This window comes from Falco biarmicus, chromosome 3, assembly GCF_023638135.1.
Source record: "Falco biarmicus isolate bFalBia1 chromosome 3, bFalBia1.pri, whole genome shotgun sequence".
NCBI classification, from domain to species: domain Eukaryota; kingdom Metazoa; phylum Chordata; class Aves; order Falconiformes; family Falconidae; genus Falco; species Falco biarmicus.
Window position 1 is genome coordinate 48,075,872 of NC_079290.1, and position 20,890 is coordinate 48,096,761.

Genomic DNA, 20,890 nt, shown 5'->3' on the forward strand with positions numbered 1-20,890 from the left:
CAATAACATCTGTTCGAAAATTTAATCGTGAGATATTCCTGAAAGAAAAAAAGGAAAAAATCCAGAAAGTACTGTATTTAGGTGAAATGCTTATCTTGACTGTTATTGAATAAAATTTTTGTATTATTAATTTGTTTTTAAATCCCTCGCTAATTATAACGGTTCACAGTAAATCTAGTCCAGAATGCCTTTGATTTAAAAACAGCAAATTATCAAAACTGAGGAAAGAGATTAACCAAGTCAATTGAACTGAGAAGTGAGGTATAGCAAAGGAAAATAAAAAAAAAATAGTAAAAAGATATTTAACCATACACATTAAAAGAGAATAAACAAAGAAGGACTATGTACACTATGTGTTGAATTTAAGAAAACAAACTAAGTATGCTTTTACAATAAAGTGAAAGCTGCCTCTTGCCCTTGCCCCCCCAATAAGAATGGTGGCATATATTTACTGGGAAATGCCAGCACTGTTAACAAGAATGGGCTATAGAATGAAAAATTTAAAGTGGAAACTCAGAATGGGATGAAGAGTGCACTAAGAGGCTAAAAACCATGCATCTTACAGCAAAGCAATACTAGGTAACATTTTTGAACAAATTTTAAACAAACGGACAGTTATTTCCAGATACATACAGCTAAACAGAAAAAAAAAGATTACCAACATCGGTTTACTGCAGATACATGACACAAGGTATCCAGACTTGCATTGTTCAAGTATTTGACCTCCATCATGATGAGAATTCATCTTTATAGACAAGGAAATTACAGTAGCTCTAATCCATCAAAGCATTATATAAGAAATTAGTAGATAAAATGGACACATGGATTAGTGCAAGACTGTAGAGTAACAAAATATCTAGCTAAAAGGAAATGATATGTTTGTACCAAAATCAGAAGTATTAATTTATAGGGATACTGGTAAGTGTTGGAATTTTACTGGATTTCATATTTTCATCAATATACTGCATAAATACGTAATTCCTGTAACACAGTTGCTAAGAATTGTCAAAGTACAAGAGGATCAGAAAATCCGTAGTAGAAAAGGGATAACATAAAACAGCATAAAGTGCAAAAAAATGCATTTTAAAAATAGTACAAAAACTTAATGCTTTTAACAGGGAATTTATAATTAAAAAAAAGAATAGAGAACGAATGAGTCATTGATGTGACTGTAAGATGCACCAGGAGAGAGATTTCCAAGCAGAGAAATTTTATTCTCATTGTCCCAGAGTTCAGAGAGACAATACTGCATAAAGTTCTGGTAACCGTATTCAAAGATTTCTTGGAACTAGAAAAGCTCCTGAGAAAGACAACCATGATGATTAGAGGAAATGGAGAAAATGTTTATGTAGGAGAAAAAGTTGAGAGAATGTCTGATTTTGTTGATAGATATCAAGGAGGGAAAAGACAACAGTGGCTTTGGGACACACATATATAAACTAACCATGACTAGGTTTAGGATAGAAATTAGAAAACGGGTAAGATATCAGAAGAAGGACCCAAGCTCTAGAACATCCCTCCACTGGAAGCTGTAATGGCTATAGACAATAAGTTTTAAAATGAGATTTAGTAATTAAATAGAATTACTTATCTAATTGTGTCGTTTCTTTCTAGCAGAGGGCTAAGCTAGATAAACTGAAACTTCCTGGTACTATGAACTATACGTTGTGTTGTCTGTTCCTTTTTTAATAATGACAAGGAAAAAACTTAATTCCTTCTAGAAGAATGACATAATCTATACAAAGCTCTTGAATGCCTGCTGAATTTTCTACCCTGTTCTTTACACATTATTTAATATGCTTGTCACTTCCCAGTATATTTTATCCTGATTTATTCAGAAAGAATCTATGCCTTTTGCAGTTAATTTTCAGAACTAAGCTACATATATAAAGTAGCTCACTTTACTCCTCATGGTGTTTTTCCCTCTGTCAATCAGTACATTGCTCTAGTCACCAGTATTGTGAGGTTCTCTCTTCAGCCTTCTCCAATCTTACCTATTGAGAGCAATTTTACTTTATCTGCATATATCAGCCACTTCATATTCCATATCTTCCCTGAACCATTAATGAATGTATAAAATCTGTGACAGTATGGTATATCTCCCTGTCAGCCTGTTGTACTGTTCTGAGGTTACCATTTCATTCCTTCTCTTTTAGTTAACACACTGGAATCAGAAACAAGTCTCCCAGTTAACGTAACAATCACTTCACCACTTGGCGTGCTCTCTGATAATTGTAACTTCAGGCAGTACCTCACATCTCACCTTTTGAGTGGTTAGTTTGCTCAGTAACCCCGTAATAAGCATCTGATTAAAGGTCCTTGAACCTTGATCTGAAAAACTTAAAGTGCTGTGAATGCAGCACTGGGTGCTGTGAATCCAGCAGAAAGACTGCAAGTGATGGAGACATACATATAGCTGTTAATTTGCCTATCTAGCATTTAGACATTATTTACCACACAGAAGCCTGGTAAGGTAGCATTAGAATGCTATACAGCATTTTTTTGAATTCTAGTAATTTCAAGCTTCATTTTCCAAACATAGGGTTTATTTCTGTATTGGCAGGTCAAAGGATGAAAAAATACCATTGGGACTCTTCACATGGAGCCATTCCAAAATGTGAAGGAGGACACCAAAAAATGTGGAGACAGAGGGAAGAACATCAGAAATAAGGCCAACATAGGAAATAACACACAGCTATTTGGTGTGAAATACATTGGACAATAAATGTTGCTTTAGGTCTGTAATGTTAGTTTATTACACAGAATACACCACTTCAAACAGAAACATATCAGTTATATATGGGGAAATATATCTGCCACTGGGCTCCTAAAAAGAATTTAAGAGCGCGAGATTTCCCACCTGTATTGCAAACCCCTTTTCCTCCATATTCATTTTCTCCTTCCCCTCCACGCACCTTTTGTCCCACAAGGGAGACAATCACAGCCTCTGGGCTGAAGTGGATTTGTGTCAGCCTTTAATTGGGTCACCAGTCTGGATAACCAAAGGATCACAGTCCAGGGCTTATTGCAGCATGTACACACCAGTTATTCTAGACACAACCTTCAAGAGTACAGAATGGTCAAATTCTCAATGTCTAACTGAAAAATAGTGCCTTCCTTCTTCAGGTATATCTCCGATTTCATTGACATTGAAGCAACGTACTATGCAGCCTTAGGGATTAAAATCTAACCAAAAGACTGAAATACTTTGCCTAATCACAATATACATTAAATATTTTCCAATTTTATATTTAAAAACATTTATGGAAAATTGAAAACCATATATAAGTGCTTACTATGCACACATAATATCAAAAAACTGCTGTAAACCGGTATCCAAAATAATTCTATTAACACACTGAAAGACCCTGAAACATATTACATATGCCTTGGATTCTCAAAATACACAAAATTACCAAAAAAAAAAAAAAAAAAGACACACAAAAGACACAGACCATCTTTAAAGAACAGAGGTTAAAGAAGAACACAGAACTAAAACTTGCAGTGTATTAGAACTTTAAGAGTAAGCGGTACTGCCTCAGTAGAGAATATGGCAAGGGCAGTTAGGAAGTCCATTGCAACACAGTCTCCCTTCTCAGTTCCTGTGGAATCCCAGCAGCGATAAATATGTTCCTTTTCTAGTATCCTCTGGGTAAAACAGGTAAACTTCATTTGGGGTCTGGATGATCCTATACACAAACTGAAAGATCTCTCCACTCACATAAATACTCTCAAGTTGGTTTTGAAAAACTGAACAATTTGATAATGTTAATCTATATAAAATTAAAATTACTTCTGTTTCCTACAGTATTGTATTACAGCATTTGACTAGTATTTCCTACTTTTCAAATTAAACTTATCAGTTTATTCTGTTCTGAAAAAAGCATTTCTACTGAAACACAGTTCACAAACCCTTTCTCAAATGTCACGAAATAAAGGAATCTTATCTTAGTACTTGGGTGGGTATTTCAGATTTCAGTTCTCTGTTCCAATAAGCAGTAGTTGTTTCTCTACAAATTAAATGGTTGGTATATGACTGCATATCTCTGAACAGGCAACATTTCAGGGAAAAACTATTTTTTAACCGAGAAACCACTGTCTTAGAAGAACACCTTTTCTTCGTATGTTGGTTCCCATAAAAATCTCAGTAATTATCTGTATTTCAACAATGACATACAATTGTGATTTATATTTATCTAGGTCTTGGCTGCATTCGCATTGGGAGTTTTATTGGGTGTGGCATTCAGCAGCTAATTTTGTGATTATTTTTGTTCTGGAAGTGTTTTCACTAATCTAATATTATAGAAACGTTAAGATCTCTATTACAAGTGTTTCTTATATTTGTTGTTTCCATTGTCCATTGCACAAAAGCAAACTTCTGCTTCTTCTTCTTCCTCTTCTTCTTCTGTAGGAAAGGCATTTTCATTTTTCAGATTTTCAGAGGCATTATGTTCAATGTTATTTGAAGAAGTGTCACACTTTAGAAATGTTTCAGAATGACAGTTTTCTGCTGGATCCGCCAACATGAGAGAAAAATTTTCTCCAAAAATGTGAATTAGGCTTATTCTTAGGTTTTGGCATATTTCTGGCATTCTGTTGAGTAGCTCACTATTTATGCCTGTCACAAGATCACTGGGTATGTTTTTGGATACATTATTTTGACAATTGCTGACTTCCACGTGTTTTGCATTCATATCTTCTATAACATGTAACTTCCCTAAACTGCTTGTGTCTTTCAGAGTCGAAGATGCAAGTATTCCAAAGTTACTAATAAAATCTAAGGTGTTATTAGCATAAAATCTATTAAAAATATTATTGGCAATCTTATTGATACAGCTGTTCTTCAGAGTCACATGATAATTTTCATCTGTTAGTAAATCTTCACCAGACCATTGTAAGTGTTTACTTTTTTGGGCCAACAAATACGGACCCAGCTGATTCTCAATATCAGATACCTTTTGATAGGCATATCCTCTCTGATCCTCATTAATTGGTGTTACTGTCACCATCAATATTGGGCAATGTTGGCCACACATAGCATGGAGTTTATCCAGAGAATCTTCTTCCTGAAGAGCTCTTCTATTAGCATTACCAGCATAATTTGGCTGAGACTGTATGGGTTCATCATTTAAAGGCTGTTCCAATGGATGCACCTTGTTATCAGGCAATCTAAATTCTGCAGATGTAAAGCCTGTAAAACTGGTATCAGCCTGTGTAGAAAGATGTGCAGAAGTAGAACCTACCACAACTGACGGTTTGATCTTTTCTTTGTTTGCTGCAGGACGGGAGGCGATCTTGCCATTGCAGCTAGGTTTGCTCTTTGTACTTAAGTCATCCTGAAAGGGGTCTGAATCACTATTATGAGGTATATTGAAGTAGTTGCAAAAACCTTCAGAGGGTTTAGCCATGTCTTCAAGTTCTGAAGAAGAGATTGCATTGAGGACTGGGTACTGATTCAGATTGCCAAAGTGTGAGTATGGAACATCATCACTGTTTGTGTCAACGACCGTGTCTGTTGATGTTGTATCCAAATTACCATACATTCCAATCCTCTCAGGTGGTGATCTTCTTATCAAATGATTCTCTTTGAGAAGCCATTTGCCTTTATCTATTAATATTCCTTCATCTTCATTAGCTCGTACACTAGGTTGACAGTGTTGCCTTGGAGAGTCCCATGAATGGTCATTAATATAACTTGTGTCTTCTCTGTTAAAAGTAGGTTGTGGTGTTGGTAAAGAAGTATGTTCTTTTCTCGATATAGAGTCATCTTGGTTTATGTTCACTGGAAATTCTTGTGACGGTAGTGAAGAATGTAAAAGTTTCTCTGCAGAACAAGACCCACGTTCTTGAGAAAAAGAAATGGTTTTTTCCATTACTGCAGAGTGGAATTCTTCAGTATCCTTTTGAGATACTTTTGACATATAAGGAAACCCTTTGTGAAAGTCAGGCTTAAATGAAGCTTCTGTCTTGCCATAAAGCCGTTCAATAGTTCTTTTTACATAGCCAGTATTATAATGTTTTTCAAGTACGGCTTCCTCACTGCTTTCGTTGGTCAAATCGCTGGATGCTCTAAAGTCATGCTCACTCTCTTCAGTATCTGGTCTGTAATCTGACCAGTCTGAAGTAGCAGGACTTTTAAAACATTTTTTTAACTGAGAAGTGTCTGAACACATTTTATTCTCCAGTTCTTCCACTTGCAATTCCTGTTCTCCTTCAGTCATATCACATTCTGTAATTTGCTTTGATTCATAACAAAATGATAATGGAGAGACTGTAGATAACCTCTCAGAGGTTTCCCCCTCACAGCTTTCTGCATCTTCCTTATCTTCCTGTACAGAATAATCCTCATTATTACACTCTACGGAGGTTTCAGCAGCTAGTTTAAGTTGGTTATTTGGGGTTTTGTCATTACCTTCTGACTTTGGATCAACTTTCTCATCTTCACTTTTATCAGTAGTAACATGTATAGTATCTTGTTCACCTTCTAGCTCAGAAGTATCCTGATCTAAAATACAGTATTTATCATTAGAAGTTACACTATGAACTGTTGAGTTAGGGTCTACTGAGGTTTCTGACTCTTCATTAGTGAATGATGTATCAGTGGTTTTATCTTGAGATTTTTTGTAGAAGCTATCAGGCATTTCTTCGTATTTTTCAGTTGGCTCTATAGCTGATGTAAGGCTACGGGTATTTGAATTAGTAGTGGCATATTGACTATCTAGCTGTGTTTTGAGAGCACTCAAGTCTGAAGTCTCTGTTTCTCTACAAAGATCTTTCTGTATATCAAAACAGCTTTCTAATTCACCAGTCAGTTTTAGAGCTTCTTCAGAATTTCCACTGTCCTTTGGAACACAAGGGTCAACTGACTTTTCATTTTCATGCAAATGTATACCATTATGAAGTTCAGATATGGGCATATTCTCGTGGCAATGTGTGGAGTCCTGGTTTTTCAGTTCCCTCCCGAAGTATGGTAGGTTATTTTCTGTTGGTTGTTGAAAATGTGAGAAGGCAGCCTTCAGTTCTTCAAATTTTTCTATGAGTGTAGTTTGTTTCAGAAATTGTGACTGAGTAAATGTTTCGGAACAGCTACAGGTAGGTTTTTGCATATCATCTTTGATTGTCCCAATCAAACTCTCTCTCAGGTTCAGCATGAGTAGCCAGGCTAAGATGACATTGGAGGAAGAACCAAAAGATGAAGGAGGAAGATCTGAAAGGCTGCAAGCTTTCCCTATACATCCACTGTGTTCTTTCTGGAGACCAAGCAAAGTTGATTGTAGTTCATGCAGCAACATGCTAGACATGCAACTGTTCTGAACATCAGTTCCCACTTTCTCATTGACAAATGCACAATCAGCTTGAACAGCAACTTCAGATTTTTTTCTTTGAAATAGATTGGTATCTTGGATATCAGCTTCTGACATCTTTTTATCATTGTCTTGTGTTTCCTGAAACAAGTGTGTCTTACCCTCATGATGAAATTCTGATCTCAGTGAATACTTGGCTTCATCTACTATAGTTGTATTAGCATGAATCAAAGAGTCAATTTGTTTTCCACCTGAATCCTTGGCTGATTCTTCTAAAGTTCCCAATCCACAAATAGGCATTAATGGTTTTGGGGTTAGACTATGTTCAACCAGATGTTTTTTTCCAGTCACATACACTTTATTTGTGATAAATGTTGTTTCTTTATCTATAGAAGCATCAGTATTTTCTTCAGCAGAATGGCAGATGCTGTTCTCTACATTCCTTTCTTTTTTATTTATAGGGGGTAAGACAGAATTTGGTAATAAGTTTTTCAACCAAGTTTGGACATAGTTTTCAACTGAATGCTCAGCAACCTCCCCTTGAAAACCTTCCTGGTTCAGAGCCTCTAGTGTAATGGCTTTCTCTGACATATTTAACTTATTTGCTCCTTTAGTTAGATTTTTCTTCATCCCCTTTTGCTTTTTTGCTTTCTTTGATGACAAATTTTCCAAAATATTATTTTCCTTTTCTTTTTCAAAGTTAAGATTCTTTGGCACTTCTGACAATGGCTTTGAAATCACTGATGGGTTAGATGCCTGTTTGAAAGAATTGGTTGTGAGATGTGCGCCTTCTTTCTCAGTACTCAGCGTATCCTGACTATGTTCAGATTCATTGTTTGAATCAACTGCCATTAGACCATCTCCCTTCTTTGCAGATGAAATGATACTATTTTTTTGGCCTGACTTCATTTTTACTTTGGCCAACTTGTTGTTATTGCTTCTTGGTTTTTTATTAGATGATAATCCATTTTGTTCCACTGAATCCTGGTGATAGAACTCATCTTCACAACATATGTTTTTGTCTGAATTGACAGACCCATCATTCTTTTTTACGAAAAAATCCATTCCTTTTTTCTGAGGCATTTCAGAATAATTATCCATAGCCTCTGCTGCAGAATCCTGTGTGGTTCTCCTTGTGATATGCATTCCCTCACCTTTCATTATCCCTGAAATGTCTTCATCTTTTTTATTTTCATATGTACCTTTCTCTAGAAACTTAGACGATTTTCTCCTCTTCTTCTTTTTGGTGAGAGAAGATGCAGATTGGCTGTCATCAATGAGATGTGTTGCCATCACAGATCCAGTCCTGGCACTGATGTGATTGTCACTTTCAGTAACAGTAGGAAAGAATCCAGTTGTTGGATTTATCTTCTCAGTAGGAGCTTTACTACATGGAGATACAATCATCTCCATCTGGCTATGTCCAGGACAGGCTGAATGTACTGAATCTTGAGAAACAGGTAATAAATCAGCAGGTCTGCATATTGTTTCTTCTTTTGACTGACACAATTCTGAATATCTAATGAAAGAACTCAGTGATCTTTTTATTTGTTTAATGTCACATGACTTATGGATGTAGTCTGCCGAACCTGGCCTAGCTGCCTGGCAAATTTTTGATGATGGTATTAAACCACAAATGTTAGCTTTGCAGGTTGAGAGTAAACTATTATATGTACTTTGTTCCACAACAGATTTCTCTAATATACTCTGTACCAATTCATCCTTGTCAGACACTTCTAATGTCTTCTTATTTGTGGTTTCTATTAAATCATTACTTTTGTGGCTTACTTTAAAAAGCATTTCTTCTTTTATATTCTCTGAAGAAAGCTTTAATGAACTATTCTCACTCATCTCACTAAACTTTGGATAAGTGACACTTGATTTTTCTCTGCTTGCATGAGCTACCATGCAATACTCAGACTTATTTTCTCCCTGCTGTATTTCCTCACTGTAGGAAAACTGTCCTATTGTCTTCTCCTGAACCTCTTTCTCAGATACCAAGGTGACACTTTCAACTACTGCTTTCTTTTGTCTAACACGCCTTGGCCCAGGAGTGGGAGGTCTATAAAAGCGAGGCCTGATATTATCTTCAGGTACATTGTTTACATCTACATCTGCAGAATTATTGTTCTTACAGATATTACAACCAGAATTTTTTAAATCAGACTCTGATTCTTTGTCTGACACTTCTGCATTGAATTGCTGTAATGAGTCTCCCTCTTCTTTACTGTAGCTCTTCAAAAATGGAGTATCTTTTGGGTTTATACATTCCAATGCATTTACATTGGATAAGCAGTCTTCAGCATGCATTGCAGGATGACAGATGGTGGTATTTTTGTCATCAGAAAGGCCAGCACGACTTACAGTAGTTGTCCATTTAATGGTTTCTTCCTCTTTAATTTTTAATCGAACTTTCATTTCCACTGTGATACTCCCATCTTGATTAAGGTGAACAGATTTCTCAATGTCATCTTCATACTGTGCCACAGATAAGTCTTCACCAGTAATGGACTGATTTCCTCCTATACCGTTATGACTATCAGGAACATATGAAGAATCTGAGTTGTTATCATTTGAGTTGTTATCATTGCTGGATCCTTTATCAGAAGAAACTGAGAATACCTGAGATCTTGAGCTAGAGCCCATTTGAGCTCTCACTACCAATATTTATGTTGAAAGAACCCGAATTCATACAGTAGGTGGAAAGTAGAGCAGACAAATATGCGTAAGGATCCAGATGGTGAGACAGCAGACAGGCAGCAAAAGAAGAAAAAAGAAGAAAGAAGAAAAATTAGTACGAAAGAAGCTAATGAAGTGTGTTTATTTTACCAGAGTATTAGAAAGTAAAGAGAAAAATATGGCTAATCTTGCTGTTCATTTTAAGAAGTTGTTCGAGAGAGAACTATAACCAAATTTTAATAAAGAATCAAGCATTTAACTACTTTTCCACTTAATTTTATTTTGCAATAGCTTCTTTCTAATGCCAGGGCTTTAGTCTTATTTGAAGCTCCAGAGCCTAAAAAAGCACTAAAAGCTCTCATTTTATACTCAGTTGGGAACTGAGGTTGCCCTGAACCTTCCAAGGGATTCACAGGCCCTTGCTTGTTTGGGCTTCAAGCTACCAACTTTACTTCTTCTTCATGCCTTAGCGATCATTAATATATCATTTCCTATTAGTTCTCATAGTTAGTGCTAAAATGTGTCAGTCAAGTTGAACATATACCTCCCTCGTCTTAACCCAACAATCTACAGCATATGAGTAATTACTGTGAGCATCATTGACATGTGAATAAAGGGCTCAGACCTAATGCCCTGGATTGACCTTCTATAGAGAAGTAAACATGGAAGCCCTTGAAGTTCTTATAAAATCTGAATTTAAATCATAACATTCTGTGATACATTTTATGTTACAGTACTGTAGACAGCAAAAAACTCACAATGCCAATGAGAATACTTCCAGACTACAATGAATTTTGAGTATAGCCCAATATGTGTTTGCATACACATTAAATATTCCTGAAATATGTTTTGATTTCTTTGTAATAACTTGTCTTTTTAAAAAATTATATCTCATCTCTCTCTAGCAGTTGTCACTGAAGAGGTGAGAGAGATAAAAAAACATGACACAAAAATAAAGTTTTGCTGTCTTCCAAGTTCTGTATGTGTGAGGGAAACAGTGTAAGTACACCCACACAGAGAAATCCACAACTGCTACTGATAGCTAAATATATAGGAGCCACCATTTAATAGACAGGTTTCACTTGCAGAAAGGTATTTTAACACATGTAAGATTAATTTCTCTACTTTGCTTGATATTAAGCATATTGGTTTTGCTCAAGTGACTCACAAAGGTTCGTACAGTTAACATATTACTATTATAGATATGTGTCTATAATTTCAGGCAGAGTGTCTTGCAAGTTTCCCAGGCATATGCTGCACCATGAACTAAATCAGAAATAAAAGTTTGTACAAACTCTTCTAACACAGACTAGACCTTATGCTTCCCAAAGTAAAAATCTCACTTTCTCCTTCTCAGGAAAAGAAATTGGATCAAAGTGCCTGAAATTTGATTTTTCAGGCTCTCATCATCAATGATGTCTCCTACACAGGATACTTTTGAATTTCTCAGGTTAAAGACAAAAAGAGGGTCGGGTTTTTTCTCTATCTTTCTGTAATTGCTGTCAACTAAGGATTAGAAGAGGACACTTAGGTTCTCAGCTACTCACATTTTATACCATTGCAAGGCTCAGTCTCTGGCTCAAAGCACAATTTGGGTAGGATTTTGTGTTTCTGCAGAACTTTCATTCTCAAAAGGTTCCTATTCATTCTCTCTCAACTCATTAGTTATGCTCTGCCAACAGCTCTCAAGTTGTGCAAGCCAAAGAACACAAGGTTGAGAAAAACTAAAATGAATAGTTTGGTGGGGACATAATAAACTGTGAGGGATGTAGAAGAAACTCCTTCAAGTAAATGGAAGCCAAGTGTCTTACAGATCAATGTGCTCCATGACACAGTCAAGATTACTGTGGGAAGTCTCAGTACAGAAACAAATACACTGTTCCCTGGGCTCTGCAGTGCAGCATGCAGCTGTATCAAGAATACAGGGTACCTCTGGATTAAACAACTTTCCCCTTAGACAGTACCTCTGCCCTACAGGATGCTCTGATGCCAAGGATTCCCGCACAGCCTAAAGCTCCGATACCGCAGCATATTGCTCCCCTCAACCTCAGGCTGTTCAGCTAGCCTGGGTTCTCTCCAACAGCTCCTTATACTCTTGATCACCCACTGGCCACTTCACACTCTTACAGACCCTGTCAGTGGCACAAGTCCATGAACAATCAAAGGAAAAGTACGTGTTTATGTATCTTTTCCCAAACTTATCCAAAAACCATATCTCACAACCATGAGGATATAGGAAAGGATGACACTCTGTTTAAACAAAAGCATGATGAATTTGTGAGTGGATGAGTGCTATAATTTTTTTTACTGTTTATGTGGAGCATGGGACATGGGAAAAAGTGAAAATCATGACAATGACAAATCAAACCTCCATGTGCTAAGTAATTTCTGAGAACTGCACAAAAGTTTTGCTTGAGAAATTCAGTCAGTTAAGAGCCTGAAGTAGCCTGTGGTTTCTCATTTACCAGTGCTGTTACTAACTATGACTCCAAAAAATTCATAACAATGACCATCAAGTGCATTAAAATAAAATATACTTTACAGATTTGCATCCATGTTCTAAATAAGTTTGCTTGAAAGAAAATATGCATACTAGCAGAGTACTTCGCAGAAACTTATATTTTAGAAAGAACATTGACACTTCTATCTTTCTTATGCTTATAGAGGAGTCAAAGCAGATATAAACAGTTTCAACTGGATTTTTTAAGTATCCTTGATCCTAGTAAGATTGTCATGGTTTATGTCTTGTGCTGAGAGAGATAAACCCATTAATAAAATAAAAGTTAATCCAAAGAACTTACTATTCTCACTTTCTGGCTTGGTATTTGCTTTTGGGTACACACGATTTGCAATTCCAAGCAATTTAGCAGGCCGTGAATATCCAAGAGAATCATAATTGCTTGGTTTAAAAGGCTCTCTCCCTGCTGCGACTACAGCTCCAGAGCACAATATCAGGGCCTGAAGATTAGGAACCTGGAAAAACAAAAGTAACATTAAATTCTCTGCCTTAGTAACCACAAAAAATAATGTGAGATTTATCCCTTTCATGCCTTAGTATCTTCACTTCTTAGTCTCTACATTAGTTTGCAGCAGACTACTAAATATGTATCACAGCACAGGATTTTTCAATTCCTGTAAGGCAATTCCTACCTCTGTGAGGGTATGTCTTGTTATATAAATATATTTTAAAAAGACTTCAAGAAGCAACTTGAATCCAGATCAAAATTTTCTAGCAATTTAAGTGTTTGCATGTGTAATTTTGTTTCATCATTGTCCAGTGACTTCACAGCCATGAAATAAGAATATGCCTTTGGAGGTAGGTATACATATGAACACGTAGTTGGAGGAAGAGGAAATGCAGAATATACCACAACTGCTTGGTCTGTATTGACATAGAGGAATAGGACAGAATCACAGAACAATATATATTGGAAAAGACCTCTGGAGGTCTCAAAGCAGGTCTGACTGGATCAAGGTGCTCAGAGCCTTGTCTAACAGTTTTGAATTTATGTTCCAAAATATATTGCAAAATAAAGCTTACAAACTGCGCTTCACTGATATAGGTGAAATGGACAGTTTCTCAACCTAATACAGAATTTCTCCAAAGGAGAGTAAACACAGGATTTTCCTTGAACTCTTGGAGCTCTGCATGGAATTCTTTTTCTAGATACCTGTTAGGTATAATCACAGGTGCTTTTCTTTAGTTACACAATGCACACATACAACACTGAGATAAAAACATATAGAACAGAACATGAGATGAAAATCAGGATTATTAGTGTTGTATCATCTGGGTTTATAGGTACAGAACCTGTTTCTTGGTTTGAAAACTATAATAGATAATGAGGTATCATAGTTCCAAGTCATTAATGGCAAACCACTCTGCATTTGTGTAATAATAAAATACATGTGGCTGTTAGATGTTACTTATTGTATTTTTAAGGCATTAAAACTCACAAATAAACAGCATTAAGACTAAAAGAAGTTTCTGTGTAAATGGGTAAAAACATAAAATTGAGAGCATGCCTGAAAGAGCTCTGAGTAAGAAAAAGATAAGAGTTTTTTCACGATGACTTAAAATGTCCTCACTTGCTTCTATCTGACTGCAAGATTCCAGTATATTTCCTCCAAGCTAGTAGCCTTTCTGAAGGGGAAAAGGCATAGAAACAAAACCAGCTGAAATTCAGCACATCAGGCCAGCATCCCAATGTCATAACTGATAAAATCACTTTTTTAATTAAAAATAATCTAGAAGAAATCGGGAAAACTGTCAATACTCATCTTTATTCTTACCTTTCTGCCATTAGTGGTATATAGTTTCACAACTGGATATTGCATTAACTCACTCATATAATCCAGAAAGGCCTCAAATGTTTGTGTATTTTTCTTTCCCAGAACTATGGTACGCCTGAGTCTTACATCCCCATTTTTGAAAACAAGTATCTTTCTGGGAGTTGTTATTTTACTTTCTCGATGGCCAAATCCATCTTCATTCTCCCTTGCTAACTGCACAGCTCGACGACGTGCACTGACAGGCCTACTGATATGCCAGGGCAGCGGCTTTTTGCTAGCCTGTTCCAGGTTGATGGGCTTCATTTTCCTCTGATGGGAGCAAATATAAGATTTTCCATCTTCAAGATCCTCCAAATTGGTGACACTGTGTCTCCCTTTTGGTGTACTAATATTCCTTACTCCAAAAGGTAATGGAACCCGTTTGGATAAACTATCCAGCAAGGCATCAAATGTTTTGTAAGACCGGTTATTAATGACCATTTTGATCCCATTAAACTGAGGATCTCCACTTTTATAGAAGGAGATCCGTTTTGCCACGACAGGTTCAGTAACGTTGAAATGGCGCGTGGATAAAGTCTGTTCACTCTCGGAGGAGTTTGGCTGATTCACCGAATAACTAGTTGAAGGTGTTTCACTCATTTTGACAGCAATCTGGAAGAAAGAAGAGATGGATTTAAAACTTTTCTTATGACTAGTAATAATATGGTCTTCATTTCAAAGGTGCAGAAAGAGACTTTATAAGAAACCAACAGCATCAATTTGTGCCAAAAATCATTGGATTTAAACGGACCCAAGCTGTTATCTCTAAATTCCACAAAGACTCCAGTACTGTCAGATTAAGTTAGCATAGCTCTACTTGCAAATATTCCCAAAACTTTCCAAAGTAATTTCAAATCTTTTATCATTTTGGTACAAGAGACTCTTCCTTAGAATAAGGTACATTGTCAGTCCAGAATGATAATTACATGTTTTCTTTCTTGAGGATGAAGTTAATGACAATATTTCATATTTAAGATCTTAGAAAAATCCTTACTAGGAGGGAATATTTTGTGCCTAGGCATGAGCCACATTTAGTCCAAAATAACAAAACTGAAAGACAATGCAATTCATTCTGATCTCATATACTAGTTTATACCAGGGAAAATCCATTGGAGCCAGAGAAAACTATACCAGAATAATGCCCAAGATGTGCTTTTAGAGTTAAGTTGTTTCATAAATTGATGAATCATTTGCTTTTCTATTATAAATTTTATTTTTCGCGATACATAAGCCACTACAATATTTACATTTATACTGAGGGATAAACTACTGATTGAACAAGGCTTTTTTAGTAAAAGAAAAGGCTTTAAATCCTTTATAAAGACACAAATATTTTAGGTATTCTTCAGTAGAAGTAGCCTTTAAATTTAAATATGTAAATATCAGGTTTTTAAACAACAGACTGTCTCTGACAATTAAATCAATAGTCTTCACACTTGGAAATAGAGCACTGTTGCTACAGTCTTTCCATTTGAATCCAATCTACATACAGACAGTGTAACAACAACCCTTTAAATGAATAAAATCGCTTTGTATTATTGATTGGCTTGCTTTGGCTGGAGCACAGTGTTGGAATGGCCAGTCAACTAATCAGCCTCAAGGAAGCAGTTTTAGTAGAGTTCTACTGAAAAGCAGTATAGCTGTCTCAAAGAATATGTTTGTCATCAAAATAGTATAAATTAATTTTTTTGACAATGTCACCTTGATGTAACTGCCATATTGACTAATGGAACAATCTCTCCTGGCTACTACATATTTTTCATAATGAAGCTATGGCAAACAATATTTTGACAATTTTACTACTCCATACATTACTTCTGAAACTGATAAGAAAATGTGGCTATTTTTCAAGACAGTCAAGGTTCAAATACAGTCAGATTTGACAAGATTTTGTCTTACTGTGTTCTTACAGCTTTTCCAATAATGCACTGTTTTTAGCTTGGGTGTTTTGCCTTCACTAAGAGTTAATAAATTTGTAAATGTTCATTATTTTGAACAATGAGCAGAGCACAAGAAGAAGTGTCTCCTCTTAATACATTTTTTGCGTTGTAAATTGCGGTCATTCTAAGTGCTAAAACTGAAAAATAAACAAACAAGTCTGTGCTAGAATGATGTACACGAAGATTGATTTAGGTAATCACAATTCCATTTAAAATTTTAAAAAAAGTTTTAAAACATTTCTAAAAATATTTTAAAATAAAGATTAAAAAAAAAAAAACAAACCTCCGAGTATTTAATTAAGGAATACGCAGAAAGAAATTTTCAAGCTTGGCTGCAGCGACATACAACCCAGTCCATGATGGCTAGTCAAGTTGCTTACTTTCTGCGGAAGGGAGGAGCTCTATTTCAACTGAAATCACTGAGAACTACAGTTACTCATCTTTTTTGACACATCTATTCATTGGCTGCCTAAATTTTCATTACAATTCTAAACTGAGAGGCTGACAGGTGGGTTAAGACTAGGGACACAATTTGAATCAGCCATTTTACGCTTCATGCATCATTCTGTTTATCCTGATATTCCTAGAGGAAATTTGTAACAGCATTTCTACTGCCACACAAATTTTCTTACTTTCTTTGCAGAGCAAATGTTCTAATCCATTGAAAGCAGCAATGGCAGTAGTAAAGTTCTTGAGTGAACTGGATGCCACGTTACTCCATTTAACTGGCCAAGAAGACCTGAGCTCACTAACAGCATCCAGTTCAGGATCTCTGGGAAAGGGGAGAAAACTGATAAATCATAATCCGTAATGGCCAGAGACAGAAATGAACAGACGTAGGTCCTCAGCTACTCTGTACTACAACTTCTCATCTTTTATGAAAATAGAGTGGTGTTTCACACAGGCTGATCAGTCTCACTTCTGTGCCCGGCAAGATCATGGAGCAAATCCTCCTGAAAACTATGTCAAGGCACATGGAAAATACAGAGGTGGTTGATGACAGCCAGCACGGCTTCACTAAGGGCAAATCATGACTGACAAATTTGGTGGCCTTCTGTGATGGGGTTACAGCATGGATGGATGAGGGAAGAGTGACTGATGTCATCTACCTGGAATTGTGCAAAGCATTTGACCTTGTACCACATGACATCCTTGTCTCTGAACTGGAAAGACATGAATTTGATGGCTGGACCACTCAGTGGATAAGGAAATGGCTGGATGGTCACACCCAAAGAGTTGCAGTCAATGGCTCGATGTCCAAGCATAGATCAGTGACCAGTGGAGTTCCTCAGGGGTCAGTACTGGGACCAGTACTGTTTAACATCTTTGTCGGCGACATGGACAGTGGGATCAAGTGCACCCTCAGCAAGTTTGCTGATGATACCGAGCTGTATAGTGTGGTCAGCACACTGGAGGGAAGGGATGCCATCCAGAGGGGCCTTGACAGGCTTGAGAGGTGGACCTGTGTGAACCTCATGAAGTTCAACAATGCCAAGCACAAGGTCCTGCACGTAGATTGGGGCAAACCCAAGCACAAATACATGCTGGGAAGAGAATGGATTGAGAGCAGCCCTGAGGAAAAAGGCTTGTTGGTGCTGGTGGATGAGAAGCTCAACATGAACCAGCAATGTGCGCTTGCAGCCCAGAAAGCCAACTGTATCCTGGGCTGCATCAAAAGAAGCATGGCCAGCAGGTTGAAGGAGGCAATTCTCACAGTCTACTCTGCTCTTGGGAGACCCCATGTAGAGTATTATGTTCAGTTCCGGGGCCCCCAACCTAAGAATGTCAACCTGTTGGAACCAGTCCAGAAGAGGGCCGTGAAGATGATCAGAGGGCTGGAGCACCTCCCCTGTGAGGGCAGGCTGAGAGAGCTGGGGTTGTTCAGCCTGGAGAAGAGAAGGCTCTGGGGACACCTTATAGCAGCCTGCCAGTGCCTAAAGAGGGTCTACAAGAAAGCTGGAGATGCAATTTTCACAAGAGCATGTAGTGATAGGACAAGGGGGAATGGCTTTAAACTGAAAGAGGGTAGACTCAGATTAGATATTAGGAAGAAATTCTTTACTGTGAGGGTGGTGAGGCACTGGGCCAGGTTTCCCAGAGCAGCTGTGGATGCCCCATCCCTGGAAGTGTTCAAGGCCAGGCTGGATGGGGCTTTGAGCAACCTGGTCTAGTGGAAGGTGTCCCTGACCATGGCAGGGAGGTTGGAACTAGGTGATCTTTAAGGTCCTTTCTAACTCAAACTATTTTATGATTCTGTGATTCTATGATTCATCTAACTGTATGATTATTCACTCTTACAAGAGATAAAATAGGTGGATTTTCTCATGAGACTACTGATAATGATCACTTTTGATTAGCCTCTCAGAAGTTGTTCTGGATATTTGTACTTCTGTAAAACATTCAGTTATGTAGGCATCAACAATTGGAAGAGAAATACAATACATTTTGCATAAAGATAATTATTAGACTGAGTCTTGACACTGTGGAAGTAACAAAATCCAAAACAAACAAGGAGAGAGTACACACATAAATAAAAAAGACAATTTTCATTATAAAAATAAAATAATTTGAATTCACAAAAGTAACTAATAAAAAGAAGTTTTCCTTAGCAAAACAAAATGAGTGATAAAACAAACAGTTTTGGTAGAGAACTGAAAGTTGCATAGCACACCACATATGAAAGAACTGATGGCTGCTTAACATAACATGTATGAAGACTTTCTAATATTAATTTCAATAGTGTAAATTACTTATGCATCTTTCAAATATCTTATAATTGCGTCTTACAAATAACATTTCAACAAATGAATAATCAACATATTGTGGAAGTTACTATTTCATACTACAGGTGATCATACTGTAACAGCTTTATTTCATCTTAAACATAGCATCAATTTTCTTAAATGATTGTATTCTAAAGTTAAGAAATAGTTGCTCTTGTATGCTATTATATAATACAGTATGTCTATTAAAGTACTTTGGCAATTACAGCGTTAAGAATTTTATTCTACAAGAAAATCAAACAGATATCAGAATTTAATCTTTTTGCCTGCATTCTCATAAACAAAACCACTCATTCAAAGTTTATGCACAAAGCTGCTAAATTTTATAAAGACAGTAAGTGGAACATTTTGTTCTAAAATATAACAATATTTCTTATGCCAAATAGCTGGTAAGTATCGCACATAATTTCATCATACTCACCCACAGTCACATCCTATGCAAATAAAAGAGCAGTTAGTTTGTTTCCAGAGATTTATGAATTGTACATGTAGTTGTCTATGCCATAAGAAATGAACACCCTTAGTCTTACTCCAAGTGTGCTCAACTAGAAAAAACATCATAATCCATTTGCTTAATCTCAGCTAATGTTAATCACCAGGCCAGGTTCACCTCAGGTAGCCATTGTTCAGAGCAGTGTCTAACATCTCATTCAGCAAGTCCCTTTATATTATTTTCAAACTCTATTTACCTTTTAAATATTTCATTTGTATAACTTTCTTTTACTTAGATTGCTCAAGAGTCTCACAGAACCACATAAAATAAAAATGTGGATGGGGAACATGGGTGATATAATCTGTCTTCCTATCAGTGTAGGTTTATCCTCCAGACTAAAATCTTTAGTGATATAAATTTTAACTACATTAAAATGGAGCTTCTACCACTCACCTTCTGAGACTATTTAGTAACTATCTCCTGGCATTCACCCCTGCTTTTGTTCAATCATTTGGTCAAGATGATCCTCTTTGTGCAAAAGATTCTCCCATATTTTCCCTATTCAGACACCACAGTGAAAATAGTTACAGTTTCTTTCACAACACTCAATAAAACATGATAGTCTGAAGGAGTTTCACCATCTATGAGACATTCTTCATTTCAGCGTGTTGGAAAAAGGGCAGAGAAATGATTATAAATGTGTGTGAGTATAGTTTATGAAGAGATAAGGAGGGTTACATCTGACTGTAGCTTAACGATACCATAAAATGTGGTGGGTTTGTGTTTTTTTTTTTTCCAGTGGAAATACTATGTCCCAAGATGGTAACTTCCATCTAATTGTCACCAGATGTATAATCCAATTGGGAGCTTCTTTGCTTAATCAGGATTACAGCAAGCTGTCAAAACTAGCTGTGTAGAACAGTAACAAAAACACTGCTCAGTAGACACTACCATTCCATGGCATGAGTTTTTAACTATTTTCCTTAGTAGAGAAATCAATTTTTATAGAATTTTTTAAATACTGCTTCAGTTCTACTTTGATAAAATGCACAGGTGCAAACAATAAATTATAATCTTGCACAGATATTTTGCTAAAAACACTGCCTTCTTAAATGTTATATTAATATAATTATTTAGTCTTTAATCTACCTTAGCTAATGTGCTGCTTATATTCCAGTCTGTATTCTGTTGTTCAGAAGAGGTACAAGTGCAAAATCTATGTATTCTGTGTCTTATAACTTAACCACTTATACAATAATTTTTATAAAGTTGGTTTTCTTTTAGGTGCAGGATTTAAAATATCATTGCTGCTCTCATTAGCATTCCAGTGCATGCAAAGCTGCTTTCATTAACCAGCTAATCCATCAGCAGCTTCCGTGTACCACTGGAATTTGAGACCCAAGAGATAATACTTCTGGG

The 20,890-nt window shown here is 36.5% G+C and overlaps 1 protein-coding gene across 1 annotated transcript; it reads right to left on the minus strand.

The window, feature by feature from the left end:
- Window positions 1-1,062: 1,062 nt before the first annotated feature.
- On the minus strand, window positions 1,063-19,568 carry LOC130146936 (oxygen-regulated protein 1-like). The gene is made up of 4 exons (XM_056333580.1): window positions 19,460-19,568; window positions 14,277-14,927; window positions 12,785-12,956; window positions 1,063-9,961 (listed from the first exon to the last, which is right to left on the minus strand). The coding sequence occupies exons 2-4, from the start codon at window positions 14,913-14,915 to the stop codon at window positions 4,323-4,325; spliced, it is 6,450 nt and encodes a 2,149-aa protein (XP_056189555.1). The 5' UTR covers window positions 14,916-14,927; window positions 19,460-19,568; the 3' UTR covers window positions 1,063-4,322.
- Between the last annotated feature and the right edge of the window lie 1,322 nt (window positions 19,569-20,890).

Excerpts from the sequence above, each read along its gene's own strand:
- LOC130146936 (XM_056333580.1), bottom strand. The coding sequence starts at position 14,915 with ATGAGTGAAACACCTTCAACTAGTTATTCGGTGAATCAGCCAAACTCC. Across the intron at positions 12,957-14,276 it reads ATACCACTAATGGCAGAAAG|GTTCCTAATCTTCAGGCCCT; the intron begins GTAAGAATAAAG and ends TTGTTTTTCCAG. Across the intron at positions 9,962-12,784 it reads CAAGCCAGAAAGTGAGAATA|TGAGAGCTCAAATGGGCTCT; the intron begins GTAAGTTCTTTG and ends AAATATTGGTAG.